Raw genomic sequence first — 19388 nt, forward strand, 5'->3', positions numbered from 1 at the left:
CTTTGGAACTCACTCCAAGATGAATTAAACAAAATTCCACCCCATTCCCTGTTCAAAAGTAAAACCAAAAAGTACCTAATTTCATCCTCATAGTTTCCTACCTTGTGCTTCAAACTCACACTGTATCTTGTACTACCCACTTCCCCAATATTAGTACTTAAGACATATATCCTTACCAGTGTAATCACCACTGTCAACTTATGTTGTAGTTATTTGTTGATATAAAAACCTTGCTACAATGTTCCCTTTCATCTTACCTGATATGTTAGATTAAGGATCTGCCCGAAACGCTATGCGTGTTAGTGGCTTTGCTTGAAAGTAAAAATACCAATTTTATATAATCTCACCAACTCATTGTACCTCCTTGCAAATAAGTTATTATTATTATTATTACTTAAAAAAAAGCCTAGTTCAAACCTTCCCGCCGTTCAAGGTACCAACCCTCCCGCACACCCACCAAGTAACATACCGCACGTAAAGGAAGAAATATATATTTTTATCACTCACAACGTTCGGTAATATGTTTATTGTTTGTGATGTGTGTCTATATATGTATACATATATGAACACGTACTGAACGGGGTGAGAATAGCTTGAGCTACCTCATCCCTTTGTGTGTATTTATACCCCCCAATAAACTTATTTCAATTTAAATTCAATCTCATCAAATCCTACCACCTACTCATAGAAATTAAAATGAAAGGCTCTATTGACTCAAATATATACAAAAAACAATATTAAGTGAGGTGGACTATTGCCCAAAACGCTGTGCGTATTAGTGATTTTAGGCATTGTATGTACTAGCTCTATCTATAAATCCAACATTATGTTTGTAACTCATCTTATATCTATGTACTTTTACCTGAATAAACATTTTGATTTTGATTTTGATTTTGATTTGATTTTGACTCATTATGTTTGAGGGTGAGAGTTGGGAAGGGTTGGTAGTGGTTGTTGTTTGTGTGAGGCCAGGTGTGGTGGGTCGTGAGACGCGGGCACCTTCTCCACAGCAATGGGTGCGGTTTGAGGCCACTTTCTGACCATATAAAGGTACGCCCGCACTGCTAGATACCTTGTGGCTGACCAGAGTGGTTAAGCATCAATGTATTGATGCAAGAGAGGGGTATTAAGGAGAGTGGTGGTGTGGGACGGCAGTGGGTCGTTCCTCGCGGGGTGCTAACAGGTGATTCATCCAGTGAATAGTCTGGTGACGACCTCCTCACGACCCATACCATAGGATAGCTGCCGGACATTGGTCGTCCTGTAATTTCAACTGTACTTTCATTCAAAGATGAGCTGTTACGGGGGGCCTGACGACTGATTGGACAGCGCTCGGGACTCGCAGTCTTAAGGTTCCGGGTTCAATCCCCGCAGGAGGCGGAAACAAATGGGCAGAGTTTCCTTCATCCTGATGTTTCTGTTCACCTAGCAGTAACTAGGTACCTGGGAGTTAGACAGCTTCTACGGGCTGCTTCCTGGGGGTGTGTAACAAAAAGGTGGCCTGGTCAAGGACCGGGGTGCTAAGTCCCGAAATCAAATCTAATCAACCGTCTCAAGATTGTATGATGCTGACTTGTGTTCCAGGGAGCTTTCTTGGCTCCCTTGTTAGATTGATGTGGGAGCAGGAAATCTAATCCTTCACAATAGGCCCCAAGAACTGTCGTACTGTCATCGCTACTCATTTTAAACAAACCTAATGAAAATTGCATATTTTTAACCCTAAGCCAGCGACTATGGAGAAATGCTCATATTCGCCTATGCACAAAATATAAAATTAAATATAAAACACAAAAATATAAAATTAAATATAATACACAAAAATATAGCAAACTATAAAACACAAAATATAAAATTCCAAAAAATAATTTTTCATTATAGAATTATTAATTTTATGCATAATGTAAGAAAAACACGAAAATAAGTGAATATTTATTACTTCACTGGGAGGCGGCTGCATCTGGCACCTGTTATCGCCTGGTGCTCGACTACTTGGTTGTTAAATGATTTGGCGGGTTGTTTTCGGGAAAAACACAAAATTAAGAGTTAGGGACTTGCCCGAAACGTTATGCGTGCTGGTAACTGTACAAGAATGTAACAACTCTTGTATATATAAATATACAAACAAAATAAAAAAGACTATGCTTTCCTGTCTTATCCTGGGGTGTTTCACTGATTGTTTTATCATTTGTTTTTTCTTTATTTACATTCACAGAGAGCTATTATATCAATATTTGTACCTTACATATAAAGCCCATATAATAATAGTACAGTAATTGTTTGAATTGTCATATGACAGTATCTACATTACCCCATGAATCAACAATTGACAATGACTGCAGACTAAGGTTAATAAACTGTCAGTTGTGACATGACATTTAATTGGGTTAAATCCTCATTCTTTTTGTAAACCTTTTTAATAGGTACCTAACTCTGGGGTACCTATCTACTGCAGCATCGGGCATAAAGCAATGTGCCCCAACTTCTCGTCTTGCACGGGAAATGACTTTGGGTCCAATTGGTTGTGAGCCGATGGTAGGAACCAGTCTCAAAATGTTATCTTTGGTATGCTCATTTTTGAAGTGAAATAAAATGTTTACAAAAATAGTGATGCTCTAAGTAGGTATTTTAGCCCCACATTGGATTCTGTAATTACAGAATTTTTTTTTAACTGCCATATACGAGCAAGCAGTTTACATCAATGTACTGTTCTTGGTTATGCAAAGAAATTTGGTTAATTTGTTTCCCGTTTTGCTTTCTAGATAACAAAGGTTAGTTGTAAAGGTAAGTGATTTCCTCTTTACACAAAAAAGTATTTAGGTGGAGTATTTTATGGTCATTTACAAGACGATATATTATCAAGAGGTCAAGATTTTTTTTATTGTAAGAATGTAAGAAAGAATTCTTACATTCTTGTATGCCACTATCATGCATAACATTTTGCGCAGGTCCTTAATCTTAATTTTCTCTGGAATACGTCCCACCAAATTTTTTAACAACCATTCACTTCAGCCATTCAGGTACCCATTCACTGCTGGGTGAACAGAGGCTACAGTTAAGGATTGGCGCTTAGTCAATCCTCCCCGGCCAGGATACGAACCCAAGCCAAATCACTTGCAAAGTGAGAGGCGAGTGTCTTACCACTGCACCAAAGAGACTGCTTCATGACCATAGGCGGTCATATTTTCTATGATTTATGTGCTGTACTTTACTGATTGACAGTTTTGGCTTGCCCACCTTTCTGGTCACTTTTTCTTGGTTTCTTGGTTATCCCCTGTTCCTTGTACCTCTATAGAGGAGGCCAGGTTTTAGCCTCTGGTCACTGGTGGGTATTATAAAGACTGGCAAGGGTGTGAATTGATCTGAGTGATGCTATCCAAATAGCTAGGTAGCATCAAAGACCCACCAGAAAGAGGCATTTTATTATATTCATTATATTTAACACTTTTATAGAATTTTTATTTAAAGATAAATAGTATTACAGTATTTACTTTGAACTGATTGCTCATTGTTATCTTTACAGATGGGGAGGAGTAGAAGAGATTGGCTTTTAGCAGCAATGCTTGCCTGTTGTTGCTGTGTAATATCACCAGCAGAGGAGATTGTACCTCTGGGATGCTTCACTGAGGATGCAGAAAGACCTTTGCTGTACCACTCGCCCAACACATCAAGTGGAATGAGTGTAACTGCCTGTGTTGAAGAATGTAGAGCCAAGTTAATGAGATATGCTGGGCTATTGAATGGAAATGAGTGTTTGTGTGGAGATGTGTTCAGTGGTAACCCATCTGATCTGTGTAATGTTCAGTGCTTATCAAACTCCACACAGACTTGTGGTGGTGATGGAGTAATGAGTGTATTTGAAACTGGTCAAGGCATCCTTGGTGCCCCAATGAATCTTACACAGGTAGACAGCGAACCATCCAGTCTGCATATTAACTGGGAACCTCCTGCTGGAGGATTGTCAGAAATTCTTGAATACCATGTAAGTGCAATACCAGATTTTACTTACAGTGAAAGAGACCCACCTAGACCCATGAAGTGGGTGTTCTCTGCCCACACCTACACTGCCTGGCTTCATGGCGTACAACCTGGTACAAAATACAAGGTGGAAATAAGGGCCGCTTCATCTGCTGGTCTTGGATATCCCCAGTCCAGGGAAATGTGGACCAAAGTTGGAAAGCCGGAAACTCCTGCATCCCCCCAACTTATAAGTCGGACCTCCACCACCATGACTGTGCAGCTCCAATCTGTCCCTCCAACTAACGGACCCATTACAGCATATCAGGTCGTGGTTATAGATGAAACTGTTAGTGTTGAGCTCCAGCCACAGCTACTTGAAGATTTTCATAATGCTTCTGAAAAAGGTCTTCCATTTTACATTGCAGCTCAGTTTCCTTCAGATAATTTTATGACTACATTCACAGTTGGTGATAAAAAACAATATGGGAATTACTACAATGCTCCATTAAGCGAAGGTGTAGATTATCACATATTACTTGGGGTTTTAAGTACAATAAATGAAACAAAGGCAGCTTATTCACCCTCAAATCATGAACAGCATGAGAGTACTATACTGGATGAATTTGTGAAAAGGGATGATAATCCCCAGGTCGGTATCCACTTAGCCAATAATCGGAAGCTAATCTTAGGCTTGTCCATTGCCATAGGCCTCTTTGGCTTTCTTTTGATTGCATCCATTGTTTTATATGTCGCTTTGAGAGTATTGGTCAAGAAAAATCGTCGATCCTTAGAAAATCAAGAACTAGCCATTCATGCCGATCATCCAAATCAGGACATAGAAAATGGGTATGCAGTAGGGGCACACTACGTGGATGAGGAAACACCTCCAACAGATCATTACCGGCAGCTGAAGGAGAGAGTCTGGATCATTCCTCACCAAGGGCTTAACATTGTTGGAGACATAGGAACCGGAAAATTTGGGGACGTAAGAAAGGTAACTGTCCATATTTCTTTCTATATCTCAAGCAGGGAAGATCCTAAGCTATCCTCCCCCTCAAGTGATGTATTGCTGCCTGCTCTATAATCCTTATATGCTCTTAAATTCCTTACACACAGAAATCACAATAGCACGATGCATCAAATGAACAAATCCACAAGGGCCATGATGAGGATTCGAACCTGCGTCCGGGAGCATCCCAGATGCTGCACGACTGAATAGCTTGATCGATTAAGGCAGCGTCTGGGATGCTCCCGGACGCAGGTTTGAATCCTCGTCACGGCCCTTGTGGATTTGTTCTTAAATTCCTTACTCGATGTATTTCTCCATCTCTTCATCGAAGAAGGTGTTTGCTCTTCAAACACTAGTCCCTTTTTATCTTGCATACATTCTACCTGGCTGTTAATTCAGTATTTTTCATAGTGCATTTTCCAATCCCACCCCACATTTGTGTATTTAGAAATTGCATATGTATTTCATTCTTGCCTAAACCTTCCTGTTTTCAAGTGCCAAATATATCTTGGATAGTTTTAATGGCCTGAATTTGTCATCTATTTTCTTGTCCTATTCTTCATATTACTGTACTGCTTTTACACAGTTCTGGTTCAAAATATTATACAGTGCTGTATTCATATTGCTACTTACCTTCATTGTACCCATGTTGGCTGATTAATTAGGTATTCTCCAAGGGATTCCTTAAACAATCTTCATTTAATAATTTTGGTTTAGTCTATAAATTTGCAGCATCTGTGATATCTGGAGAATGCCTTCGTGTATTGGTTTGGCACTCAAGGTCTATGTATGCTTGTGGTAGGAAGACCCCCATCCCCAGTTGTTGTTGGGTCATGCTGTACTCTGGGCGTAGATTTTGAAGCCATTTAAAAAATAATTGGAATGAGTTGTTAAATCTTGAAACTCCACCAGCCTTCAAAATATGTAGACAACTGCCTTGATGACCAAGGGATAATTACAATCATCTTGGATGTAAACAAAACCCTGGGAAGTTTTGCATTAGATGAAAGAATAAAGGTATTTGGTACTGTATATGTGTGGAATACGTGTCCTAGAACCCATAACATATACCTGTACACTGTAAATTGTCATCGTCATAGCCCCAATAATTTTAATAGGCAAATTTTTCATAATTGCAGTAACTGTAAGAGCTGTCTATATCAGATCATTATCTCTGAATCCAGTTTCAAGGATTGCATCAACATTTTTGCAATTTTTACTTATTCAGTGTACAGTACTGTACTTATTATTAACCATTGATTATGAGGCGTGTGGTCAGATTGTAAGTTTTAAGGTAGTGTAATGCTGTACATGACTGGTGTTCCCCTCCATGCCCAACCCTTGTACAGTAATGGTTCCCATAGTTAGGGATAGAAAGCAGGTTAGGTTTGAGGTCCATGTGGCTAATGAATGACCTTCCTACAGATGCAACCGACAACAGTTTATTAACTCCCAGGTACCCATTTACACTCGGCCACCCAATACACTACAGCACACTGTAATGATTAATCGCCATGTACTCATTATAGCACATTCTTCACGTCATAGTCGCTGGCTTGAGGATGCCTCTCCTGATCAGCTATGATCAAAACATACCAACAGTTCATTCTGAGCCAGTGATGTTAAGATCTTCCAGTAGTATGTGCATTTTGCAAGTTCACAAATATCATATATGACTTCCTGTCATAAAATTACTTTTACAGGTGTAACAATAGCATTGAAAATATTGTTCTTTTTACACTTGTTTATAACAGCATTGTTGTTTGCCTAATTTATTTACAACTAGTTTATTGTTAGAGTGAGCTTATTTTTACCAACTTAGCCCTTGACAAGTTAACAAATTTTCCCATTTCAAGAACAATCTTTCGCATACGGTAATTTGAGAATCTCTAACTACTGGTATGTCTATTGAGCATCTGTAACTACTGGTATATGTCTATTGCACATTTGTAACTATCCGAATGTCACTACCATTTTAACATCTCTGCCATTGTTTCACCGTTTCCAGATCCTTTCCTGTTAAATAGCTTTACTTTTTTTTTTATATGGGTATTGCCATTTCATTTATAATTACTATGATACTTTTACCATCTTCCAGTGGTTCATCATTGCCTTTACCATATCTCATTATGTATGCTGCAAGTTAAACCGTGCTTCTTTCATATGTTTTTTCCAAGCTCATGATTAGTTATATTTTGAACATTGCTTACCCATGGATAAAAGACCTTATGCTGGTGCACTCATTAATATCAACCCTTTCAGCTTCTTATCTGTCCATTGATGTTCAACCTGACCCTAATAGTATATGTACTCAATTTTGCTAATGCTATACTGTACACTGTATTGTTATATAGAAAATAACCTAGTTACTTTGCACCTATTACATATTTTTGTGTTCTTGTATGTACTATTGTGTAATATGGTAGATTAAAGTTACAGTATATATGCTCAACTCGGGTGATTTACAGGCATTAAATAATATTTTTGTCTTGATTTATATATCTTTGTTAGGTGATATCCAGTGATTCTGGGTCGATTATTAACTTTTTTAGATGATCTCTCAATTATTTTAGTGTTTACTTCAGCCTTGTATATTATTATTATTACTGGATGATGCAGTGCTCTTTTGGCTACAGGACAAGATATTTTTACCGTCTTCGGTGATTGTTATACAGAACTACTGTGCTTGAGAAAATAGAAGCTCTCGATTTTATTCCTATTTATTCTATGTTAAAGCAACAAAACGCAGTAAAGGGCTGCAAAAAACTAAAAGAACTGAGATTTAATTTTATCATCAACAGTAATTCAAGTAAATAACATTTTTATTATCCGGCGACATCAGGATCGAGACCCTTGCTGGATATGGTTAGTATCTTGTTATTGCACTATCGTAGACATTTTCACAACACCCTAGACGTTTATATAATACACAATTTTGTTTAGTTGATCTACAAATGTGATGTAGTATGTATATAAACAGGCCTAATACTATATATTAGGCCCAGAATACCATTACTGGCCACTTGTTACCCCCCTAAGAGCTGGGAATGTTGCTTTAAAAATCCAGTATTGAATGTAATGAAATGCTTCCTCCTGGTACTGCTCTATTGGCTCAATGTAGCTGCCTTGCTAAGATTGCTCCATGCTAGAAGTTCTGTTTTGCTTCCTGGGGACCAGAACCAGAATCTGGCCCTCCCTTAAAGAGGCGCAGGGAGCGAGAGACACATTGCCACTCCACCAGAAAAGCATCCAGAAAGTTGGCGAAACTTCATAGATAACTGGATAGGACAGAAAATGGTGCTTAAAAACTGCTAAACAACTCTACAAACTATTCATGTGAAACAAGCGATTCACTCAAACTAGCCTGACACTTGTTAGTACAGCTGACCACCAGCAGGCCCCCTGGCCCCCACCTGCAGCTGGTTCTCTTGGTCAGTTCTAGAGTTCGTGAACAACTTGCGGATAAACCGACAAACTTGGAAGGGAATTGAGGAAATTAGAGAGGCAACTGGGCTCCACCAAAAAGATGCGTTTGATTACATTCAAGACTTGGTTTCTATGGAAGCTCTTCAGTGTTTTCCTGAAGCTAACCACAGGGAATGAAAATGAGACTACTAAGGAAGAGAGATAGCAGGCACTAGGAAGAAGGATGATGAGGATGAGATTGAAGAGGAGGATGGGGATGAGGAGGATCCATGCTGGGAGACAGTCCAAAGTAACAGTGTACTGACTGGGACCAGGAACATTGACTAGATACTGGGCCACCAGAACCCTATCAGAACAACAAAATCCTGGAGTTCGAATTCTAGTTCGGTCATATTGCCCACCAGGCCCAAAAGAGCAAAACCCCCACATCCAGAGAAGATCCCAAAGCTCTCCAATCCTACAGTTAGAGGTGAGAGCCAACAAAAATGGAGCCTTAAGAAAGATACCATGAGCTGAAGAGGAAAGAGCAAAGTTATGCTAGGAGATAGACCAAAACCTGGTTAAGAGACCAGGACGGCTCGGGAGTACACGAGATGCCAAACGCAAACAACATTTGCACTGTCAATGCCAAATGATAGGTGGTGACAGTAATAGGCATGAGATGGCAGTCGAGAAACGACCAAAACAAAAGGGACAGGATGACCCTGACCAAAACCAAAGATGACGAAGAGATATACTGGTGAAACAAGCACCAGACTACTGCGTACTACTGCCACAAAGAATAATGCAGTTGGGACACCATAAACTAATAGCCTGCTCACTATACAAATGGCAATAAGCTTGTAACAAAAACTCCAGATGTGAATGCTATTTTCAGAGCAAATGGTGCTATTCCTTTGTATGCTACTGTATGTAAATATTACGTACACCAGCTGTATGTAAACAAAGAGGGGGAAGCACAGGATGTCATCAGCCTTGGTACGCTGCTATTCTGGTATCAGTATGAATGAGAGGGTAGAAATTGCCTATGCTACTCTATCCTTTTGAGATGTATCTTATTGTCTCAATAAATGTATTTGAACTTGAATCAGTATGAATGTCATTAAATACAATAACCAAACCATAGCTTTATGTCAACCTTACAACTCCAGTCAGCAACAGCACCACAACACACCATACTGGCCACAAGGTTAAATAGTGAATGCAGGTAATCCTGCAAGAACACGAAAGAAGATACTGCCGTCTTGCCTGGGAAGGAGTGAACATGCAGTGCCTGGCCTGTGAGTACCACACTCACTATGTGTACTAACTGATGCAAGAAACTGTGATCATTTAGTGTGTAGAAATCTCCTGCAGCCTGACAGCTTCACTGAACCCGACAAGCACCAAGAATGTTGAAACTGGCAGGACATTGACCAATTTTCTTATACTAAATTGTTATTGCTTTTCTTGTATGTACTGTATTTTTAAAGCACATGTTGCTTTTTATAGTTGAGTAAGTTATTGCTGACAATTTTTCTAAAGCTATGATCAATGCAGAACTGTAGTATTATGTAATTGCTGCATGTCAAGTGGCGGTTAACTTGCTATAATCTCAATTTTCTGCCCAATGCTATGTACATACAACATGTATCTGCTGCGTGTACTACTTCCCAAAGTACCGCTTGCTTCCTGTGGTGTTACCACTTTACTTTGTTTCTAGTACCATAGTATTCTATAAAAATCTGCTTGACAAGTGATGGGAGCTCTCTAGAATATCTTATTTTCTGTCCATAATAAGTACAATAGAAAGCTTCTGGTGCTTGTAAACTATAACTGCTTCTTGAGGTACTTGCCTAAGTATTAGCTTTATTAAAGGCTATGTTCAAAGGATTACTATAATTTTCATGGTTAACAATTTCTTTGTACAAGATGCTAAGCTTGCAGTGAACTGCTCACAGCCAAAACAAACTCACCCATGCTCCTCTCCCATGTTCTTACTCAGCAGCTGGTTAATTATTTATATAATTCACTAAATGAGCATAATATAATACTTGAGTTACAAGTTAATGAAATAGTGCCCATAACAAGTTTTACTGCAGAATTTGATGCGACATTATTATGATCGAATATTGTCATAATTGCAATGATTACCAATTACCATTGAACACTGGTAATTGGGTGATGTGTGTTCTTCAAAATTATATCTTATAAATTTCATGTCTAACTTTAATATGACTATAATCTTAGCACTTAATGGTTTTACCAATACCCAGTTTAAGCTGCATGGGATTTATGCATTTTAATTTATATTTGGTGTTATTAAAAAAATAATTACTATGCAATATTTTGTAAAGTATTGTTGTATATAATGTTAAGAAATTAACAATGTATTTTTTCTTATCATGAATAATTTGTTTCAGGGCGTGGTAGTCAATAAAGCTAATCAGATGAATGTATTAGTCCAGCGAATAGCAGATGATACTTTGGACAGAAATAGCAAGATGCAGATGTTGCGTGAGTTTGACGCACACATACGTATCGCTTCACATCCACACATCATCTCTCTTATGGGGCTCATGGAGGAACTCAATATAATTTCTGTGGCCTTCGAGTATGAAACAGCGACTCTCAAAACCCACCTGGTGGAGAGCCGTGCCGTACAACACTATCCTGTATATGCTGAGAAGAACAGAAGATTTTCAACACTTCTTGAAGGACAGGTGTGTTGGATTGGGACAACAATCCTTGGTACTTGTAGTGCAGTTTTTTGCATGTCTTAGTATTTGTACTATACTGAATTTGGCTGTGGTAATTTTAATCATTTAAAAAAAAAAATCATGGGCAACATTCCCAGGTTTGAGAGTCTCAGTACTGAGTGAGCAACCAAGGCTGGCATACGCAGCATGAACTAACAGCACTGCCATTCAGCTTGTGACCACAGCATTGCCTAACATTGTCAAAATATATATGTAACTGCTATTATTTAGTGATGATAGTATTACAGAAGACCCCTGACTGTGATAAAAATGACCAGGATTCTGATAATAGCAGGATTGTGGTGATAATTAGCAATGGAGGGAGGAGTAATCTTAGTGAGGGAGGGTGGTAGCATTGTCTGCTGACTCTGTGGTGACCTGTTATTGTCTGGACTCAACATACCAACTTAGTGGTTTGCTATGGTGAACACAAATGTAAATACTGTACTTATATACAATGTGTGGATTTTTTTATGAATCTGTAGAATTAGTAGCTACGGATTGCATCAACTATGCCAGGCTTCCAGGGGCGAGTACTAGAAAGGAAGTTATATTAAGATCATGGGATATAATATGTTAGTGTACACTTCTGGAGGTTAGTGAAGGACTGGACATTGCCACGTCGAAGAGAAAATATACCATTTATGGTAGCGGGAAACATTTATGAGAAATCAGACTGGAGGAATCATAAGTAAAATTTATTTAGATTATGTCTTCAGTGTATATTTCATATATGCTGGGATACATGGCTGGATGTATGCTTTAAGTTTCCTTGTGTGGCTTGTAGTTCATCCATTTGATTTCCTCTGGAAGTTTGCTCCACTGACCTGTGCACCAGGAGCATGTGTGTGTCTCTTGGGTGCAGTGTGCTTTGCTCACTCCTGTACACATGGTGGAGTTTTTCAGCTTTTCTCCCTCTCAATTTTATGAGATGTTGTTTGTCCATTTCTTTCACCTGTCTCTCATATTGGGAGCTTCCATCTGTTGCGTGGATGGTCCTGTACTTTTGTGTAAGGGAAGTTTGTATTTGTTGATGTCAACTATAGCTGGATTGGGAGGTTCCAATCATGACTACAACTGGCCATTTTCTTGCTATTCTGCAAGGGCTAGTTTCCTCCTGTGATCATTTGCATGGTGTCCTGGGTTTGTGTCTCGGAGAAATTGTTTAATTTTTGTTTCTACTGGTTGTCACTATATTACCATCCTTCAGTTCAGAACCTGCTGCCCTTGCTAGCAGCATCCTTGTGTTTGTCTGGGTACACCTGTGGTTTCCAGTGTGGCCCCCATTACCCTTGTTTAGGGTGTTGGGCCACTTGTGCTGTTTGGCTACACCAGCCAACCAAGGCAACAGTCCAGCAATGCTCCATGGGGGTAGTGTGCCTTTTTGTTAATGTGGTTTTCGGTTCTGTGACATCAGTGACCTGCTGGCCTCGAGCCTCCTTGGCTTCCTGGTGGGTTCCTTGGTTCCTCTGCTCTCGTCATTCATTTCTTAGTGCTTTTCCAGGTCCGCCCTGGTTTTTCTTATAATGTTCCATTGTTGAATGGGTGTTATATATGATACCTTCCCTGGTTTCAGTGGAGGTGTTTAGGACCTTGTTCTAGGTTGATTTGTTTACCCTGCTAGTGTCCCATGTTGTGGCCCCCTTATGGGTTGGCTCCTGAGTGTTTGTCTCCTTGTTTACCCATTATATTGCTTGTCTTGTTTCTTCACTTTGTTTTTTTCAGAGAGGTTAGGAGTTTGTTTTTGCTTGTATTTTCTGAGTGGTTTGCCTCGGTTGTATGGTGTTGTAATGTTGATAATTAGTTTCTAGTAGGTTGAACAAGTCCAGGGACCATGTATGTATGGAAGGCTCTGTGACACCAGCATCTAATCTCTAAGGAGCAAATTAGGGGCCATTGAAAAGACAGCATTTCATTACTCATTTTGTTATCTTTATTAACCTTGTGAGATTTTAATTGCATGTTGTTTTTGCAGGCTTTTGATATATTGGCAGGAGTGGCTAGAGGCATGAGTCACCTAGCATCACTTGGAGTGGTCCATGGTCAGCTGTGCGCTAGGAATGTGGTACTGGTTGATGGCACCCATCCAAAAGTTACTGGCTTTGGTCTTCTTCATTACCACAATGACTTGTATGTACCAGATTACAGACGGTGGCATGCTGCCGAAACCTTGCGGACCAAGTTGTCAACGTCAAAGAGTGATACTTGGTCCTTTGGCTGTTTAATGTGGGAAATGACTACCCTTGGGGGCACTCCATATGCAGATGTACGCACCGAGGATGTTGCTGGCCGTGTGCTCCGAGGATTGCGGTTATCTCAGCCACAGTATGTTGGTGATGAACTGTATCAAATGATGCTCGACTGCTGGCAACAGGACCTAGACGAACGGCCTTCATTCCCTGAGCTGGAAGCCAGTCTGCAAAGGTTGGCTTGTGACGACATAACGCCGCACCTTTTGTTCTCTCTGTACCCGTCATTCCAGTATGAACTGTATGCACCTCACTTTGAGTTTTTGGATTAACTCATAAATATGAACATCATTTACCAGTTGAACAGAGTTCCTGAACTCTGACTTGCCAGGTGCACTTGACAATGTGTTCCATTTATTGCATGTTCACTCTGTGAATGGCTTTGTGGAGTAAATTGTATGACACGTCTCAAAAGCTGACAAATAAAAGCATTGTTGACCAAACCACACACTGGAAAGTGAAGAGACGACGACGTTTCGGTCCGTCCTGGACCATTATCGACAATCGACTTGAGAATGGTCCAGGACGGACTGAAATGTCATCGTCTCTTCACTTTCTATTGTGTGGTTTGGTCAACATATTTCAGCCACGTTATTGTGACTCCTCGTCTGCATAAAAGCATTTATACAGTACATATATATATTCTACAATGTTCTAGAATAATTGTAGACTATTCGTACATATTTTAGCCAAATGGTGAAATCTTGTGCCAAGAAAATGGTATTATATGCACATGTTTTTAATCACAATAATTTTTGATTTTGGTAAATATATAGTCATATAAAGCTTTCACTTTTAAATTTAGTGTAAGTGGAAGATCTTGGTCACCATGCTTGCAAAGGAGACATTGATGAGGGTCTGCAGTGTGTGTGAGATACTTTCCTTCTACACAGCAGGACAAAAGGGAAAAATTATGGTATTGCTGATTGATGATCTTGTGATAATAGCCAGCAAGGTAAAGCTTTTACTTCAGTTTAAGCTTTGCTTTTTTTTGTGTGTGTAATGAGTTACTGTAAATGGATATCTTAGTGTAAAGGAACAAAAATAGCTTGCCAGTATTCAGGTACTTTAAGCCAATTATAGCTTTACTTCCCCCCCCCCCCTCTCTGCTCCTCCCCACCTAGCCCTTTTCCCTTACCCACTTTCTCCCTATCCTCCCTCCCCCTACACCCACTTTTCCTCAAATAAGTAAATCTTATATTAGTGTTTGAAACTTTAGAATAATTCTTGCATTCCTAAAACGTAAATGAATTGTACTGGATGTGAAAAACCATTCATTAGCTGCGACTTGGCTGGCATGAACACAACTGGCCTTCTCTAGCGTTGGAAAGGCTCGAGCGTTTTGATGTGCTACATGGCTTGTAATTAGTGACTTTGAGTGTCGAGGTTTATCTTGCCTGGACTGCCATATAGAGGTGGCACTAGTTAGAAATAAATAACATTGTAAACTATCCATAAAGTTAATTACCATAACATCCAGTCGATGTTTCTTATGGAAATACTTGTAAGGATTAACACAGACAAAAATTCTATGGAATTTATAGTTGTATGTAGATTTGTATAAAGAAACTGCAGTAGTGAAAGCCATTCACAATACATTGAAGCTTTAAGAGAATTTTGACAATAGAACTGATGTTTCTGGTCACAAATTTGATAACTTATAAAGTGATGCAAGAGCAGCAGCTTGGTATTAAAAGCCAATACAGTATATTGTATTATAGACCTAGCTAGAAATAATAAGAGGGTCTGCTTGAGCATTATGTACATAATAATTCATGTAAGTGTGGAGAAGGTAGCTGTGTGGAAGTGTAGCTTTGTGAAGACGTACGTCTGGATACGTGTAGCATTCAAGGCGAATGCTTATTTTTTTACGTATATAACTAGCAGAACAGGTTTTATTGACGTTCTAATTTTGTCTAAATAGCATTAAGGTTAGCTAAAGGCTACTTCTTGTATTCTTTTTATGCAAAATATGATTACCTTGTATTAAAATTTAGTACACATGTTAGTAGAGCAAAGCCGATTATACTTAGTGTGTGATGGAATTTTAGTTTCCAAATTTATCGTTAATGATAAATTAAAACCTATTAAATGTTTAAAAGGTTTATGTATTTTTACTGGTGTGTCTTTGAGCTGTAGCAATGTCATTAACAATAGGAAGAATTAATGTCTGGTCGTGGCTGGTATGATGTACATTCCCGCATAAGCTTTAACAGTATCAGTAGCTCACATTTTAAGTGAATGCTTCCGATGATGTAATTATTGATGCCGTGGATGAAGGTGTTGAGTGTCGACATGGCTAAGTTGTGTGTGTGTGTGTGTGTGTGTGGGGCATCAACAAAAATAGCATGCATATGGTGGTTGTTATCCAAGCACAAACATTCCTTACAATATTTTATAAGGAACCTAAATATCATGGGGTAGTTGACAGCAAAATTTGAATTTGGTTATGTTTTTATTTCATCTTTATGGTTCGTTGTTATGGCATATAGTATTCAATATTCTAGCTTTTTTAAATTAAGGTGGAGAAAGATGTAATTGTACATTGAATGATGTTTTGCGATATATTTTCCGTCTGTATTTCTCAGGGAGGTGTGAAATAAATAGGTAGAATATTTCTCATCTCAAGTGAGGATGTAGCAGTCTCTCGTAGTTGAGTAGTGTGGTATTTTCCTAGACAGGTGGTCTGCTTGTGGTAATTTCTTGTATCCATTAAATTTCAGGCTAAACATAAAGTTGATTGAAAACTAACAATTTAATGAAGTTAGCAATTTCAACAATTTTGCATTTGCTCTGCAGCCTGTTTCTAGAAAAATAATAAAAAACAAGTTATTTAGACATCGTCTTAGCGATTGTAACATGTATGCCACCAACAGTGAGAGAGTGTGTGTTTTGTGTGGTAGGTTTAGTGGTAGACAATTGCAAGTACCAATTAGGTTTCACATTCATCCAATTTCTGTATTCTAATTATAAATTGAATAATTGAAAAAAAGGCTGTTTACATGAATATGTAATGGCTAATATTCAATATCTCAGTGGTTTGGAGATCAGTTGTGAGCACTCAATTTTTACATGCAACTAGAAGATTCAGCTGAATCCCAGGTTGCATTGCCTTTCCACATGGTGCAATTGTTTAAGGCATTTGCTTGGGAGTACCCAGAGCATGGGTTAAAATCCCTGTCATAGCTGCTGCTGATTTTCTCATGCAACTAGAAGTGTGGTACACTGTTTTGGATGACACTTAACTTCAGTGAGGCATGAACAAGACTATTTTGCTTATTTCAGTTAAATTTGTTAAAATTTTAACATTTTAGTTACATGGATCCCTAATCCTTTTATTTGCATCAAAGTAAAAAAAAAAAACAGCAGAAAGCAGAAGTGCAGCAAAATAAGAAAATGGGTACCCAGAGGTAACGAGGCAAAGAATGTCGTGGTGTGGGTTAAACATTCTTTGATATGCCTGATCATCACTAGGTGGCATTCACGGTCACCTGGGGTTCCAGCCAGCCTAGCGGTGTTAGCTATCCCTGGAACATTAGTTATATCGGGAGCCATTGCTTTGTTTTCATTTTTATTATCCTTCCAATTGTGTTATGTTATCCACTTTGCATGTGCCCTGGCTTTGTATTGCACTCCAGTTGTGGGCTAGGGTTCACTTTCTTTCTAGTCAGCTCGTGCTTTCCTTGCATTGCCAAACATACCTGCTCTGAGGGATTCAGGTTTCTCTATATTGATTTCTCTTGAGTGACCACACTTCCAGGTAACACCTCCCCATTGCAAGGCCTATTGAGGGAAGTGTAGTAGTTAACTGTGTGATTGTGGCTGGTTGTGCTGCTCTTGTGTGGTGGCACTCTGAGCTTTTGCTGAGGGTGCACATGGGTTGTGTAAATGATTATCTTTGATTGTGGCTGCATCCGACTTCCCTCGTCAAGTATTTGTCAGAGTTTGGAGGTTGTTCAGCCGAGATGCTTCCCTTATGCCTGGCAAGCCTAGCTGTCTGTGTTTAGTCCAGGTAGCTAGTTTCTCTCTTAAATTTTTTTTTAATGTTTTTGGTTGGGTTTGGTCACCTTGTCTGATTCTGTACTTGATTGTTTTTATTTACAGTTGCCACCATCTTTCTGCATGTTGATAGTCACAAACTTCCCACCCTGGTGGGCACGTATTGGCCTGTGCCGTTGGGTGGCCTGCAGTAGACATGTGCCCTGCGGTGGCAGCTGTTTGTTTTTGCCTTTGGCTCCTGCTCGCTCTCTCTTTGTGCCCCCTGGTGTTTTTTGGGGTCCAGGCGGTGCATCAGGCTGTGGCTTCCCTGTGTCTTTGCCTCTATTTCCAGGTGTTGTGTTTCTGGCTGCCAAGAGAGTCTGTATTCTTGCTCTCATAGAGCCCCCACTGCTATATGCACTTTATTTTTTGTGGAAACTGATCAGATTTCTTACTTTTAACTGAAATGTTGGGTCTTTGATCTTGAAGCAGGTTATACTCAGACCAGGCTGTGTGAAGAAATATGTCACAAAACTACAAAGCTGCGTAGTATGAAACCAGTATGGGTATTCTTATGAATTTCATGCTAATTTAACTAGCTTCAGATCTGAAAGAATTACAATAATAGTTAGGTTCTATACACACTATATGAGCATACACACTGCTCGAGTGTATGAAGGTGAGCTCACAGTTTCTGAGAGGAATTATATCTCAACTTTTATACACTTGGCTGCTGCTGCTACTATTGTAACCACACTTTTAATGTATGAAGGTTATTATAGGTGTAGTAGTAGTATAATTACATTTAAGCATAAGAATAAATTGGAGATTGCTGCATCATAACTGATTTTACATACATTCTAATATTTTTGCCACAGTATCTCCACTTATCAAGTACTGTACTGTACCTGCAATAAAGAATTTGTTCCGATACAAATTTCAACCTTTCATTGTGTAATAATGTATATAAACGTAATGGCAACTACATAAGTAAACGTGATGTTTGTTGAATCTCTGGTTTCTTTATACAGTATATTTAATTTTGTAGGTTTCCATTTGTTAAAACATTTAAGTGCAATTATTATTACATTTTATTATAATTGGTGGGCAAATGGCTCATGTTAATTTTAGATATTCTCTACATTATTTTCAATTATAAGCAGCCTAAAGAATGATTTTTTTTTTTGTGATCTCGGTTCCAAATGATAGAAATATTATCTCATTATATATTGTCTTTTTAATACCATGTTTCATATTTCCTCTTCTAAATTTATGTCTAGTTAATGTGTTTTTGTGAATGGTGTGTGTAGAATGGTGATAGTATTTTGTGTATAGTGTAGTGATGAGGCGTTGCTTGGACAGTTGAGAAGTGGGATTATCCTTGGTGCTTCCAGCCAGTAAAGCACTACGTAAGTGTGGCATTGCTCAAAGCTGGGATCTCCGTTGAAAGTTATTATTTTTCGCTTTTAACCGATTTTTAATTACGCTTTTTCCTTCAAATTATTTTGGTGGTACACTCGCTAGATGCATTCTGTTAAATTAATGTTTTGTTAATTTCCCTCTTTATTTATATCATTCATTAATCAAATATTCAGGTTTTTATTTTTAAGTTTTAAGTAAAAAGCAAGATCAAACTACTCATAATCTCTAAAGTGAGATCAATTGGAATGCAAAGTTTATGTGCATAGCCTTTGCTATATCATTTTATAACATTATTCACTACACAATAGAAGAATGTGCTTTTCATATATATATAGACAATTACCTTGTGAAATATACTACCTATATCAAAGAAATTGAATAAAAGATTTATTAAATGCCTCACCATTATCATTCTTTCAAATAAAATTGAACCTGTTTTCTACTGTAGACATTGCAACACGTTTGATACTTGTGTGTATCTGATGCGTTGAGTACTGGAGCGTTGGTATTTTTCCCGGGTCACAATTTTTATGATACTGTAATTATATAATTTCAGTTCTGTAAAGTGTTACATCTGACAATCTACTTTCAGTTCGGAGAATGATATTT

The 19388-nt window shown here is 38.6% G+C and overlaps 1 protein-coding gene across 1 annotated transcript; it reads left to right on the forward strand.

The window, feature by feature from the left end:
• Positions 1-930: 930 nt before the first annotated feature.
• On the forward strand, positions 931-19178 carry Wsck (tyrosine-protein kinase Wsck). The gene is made up of 4 exons (XM_045750176.2): positions 931-1050; positions 3521-4951; positions 10795-11094; positions 13106-19178. Exons 2-4 carry the CDS (start codon positions 3521-3523, stop codon positions 13649-13651), a joined length of 2277 nt encoding a protein of 758 aa, XP_045606132.2. The 5' UTR covers positions 931-1050; the 3' UTR covers positions 13652-19178.
• Positions 19179-19388: the final 210 nt, after the last annotated feature.

This window comes from Procambarus clarkii, chromosome 49 (genome assembly GCF_040958095.1).
Source record: "Procambarus clarkii isolate CNS0578487 chromosome 49, FALCON_Pclarkii_2.0, whole genome shotgun sequence".
NCBI classification, from domain to species: Eukaryota; Metazoa; Arthropoda; class Malacostraca; order Decapoda; family Cambaridae; genus Procambarus; species Procambarus clarkii.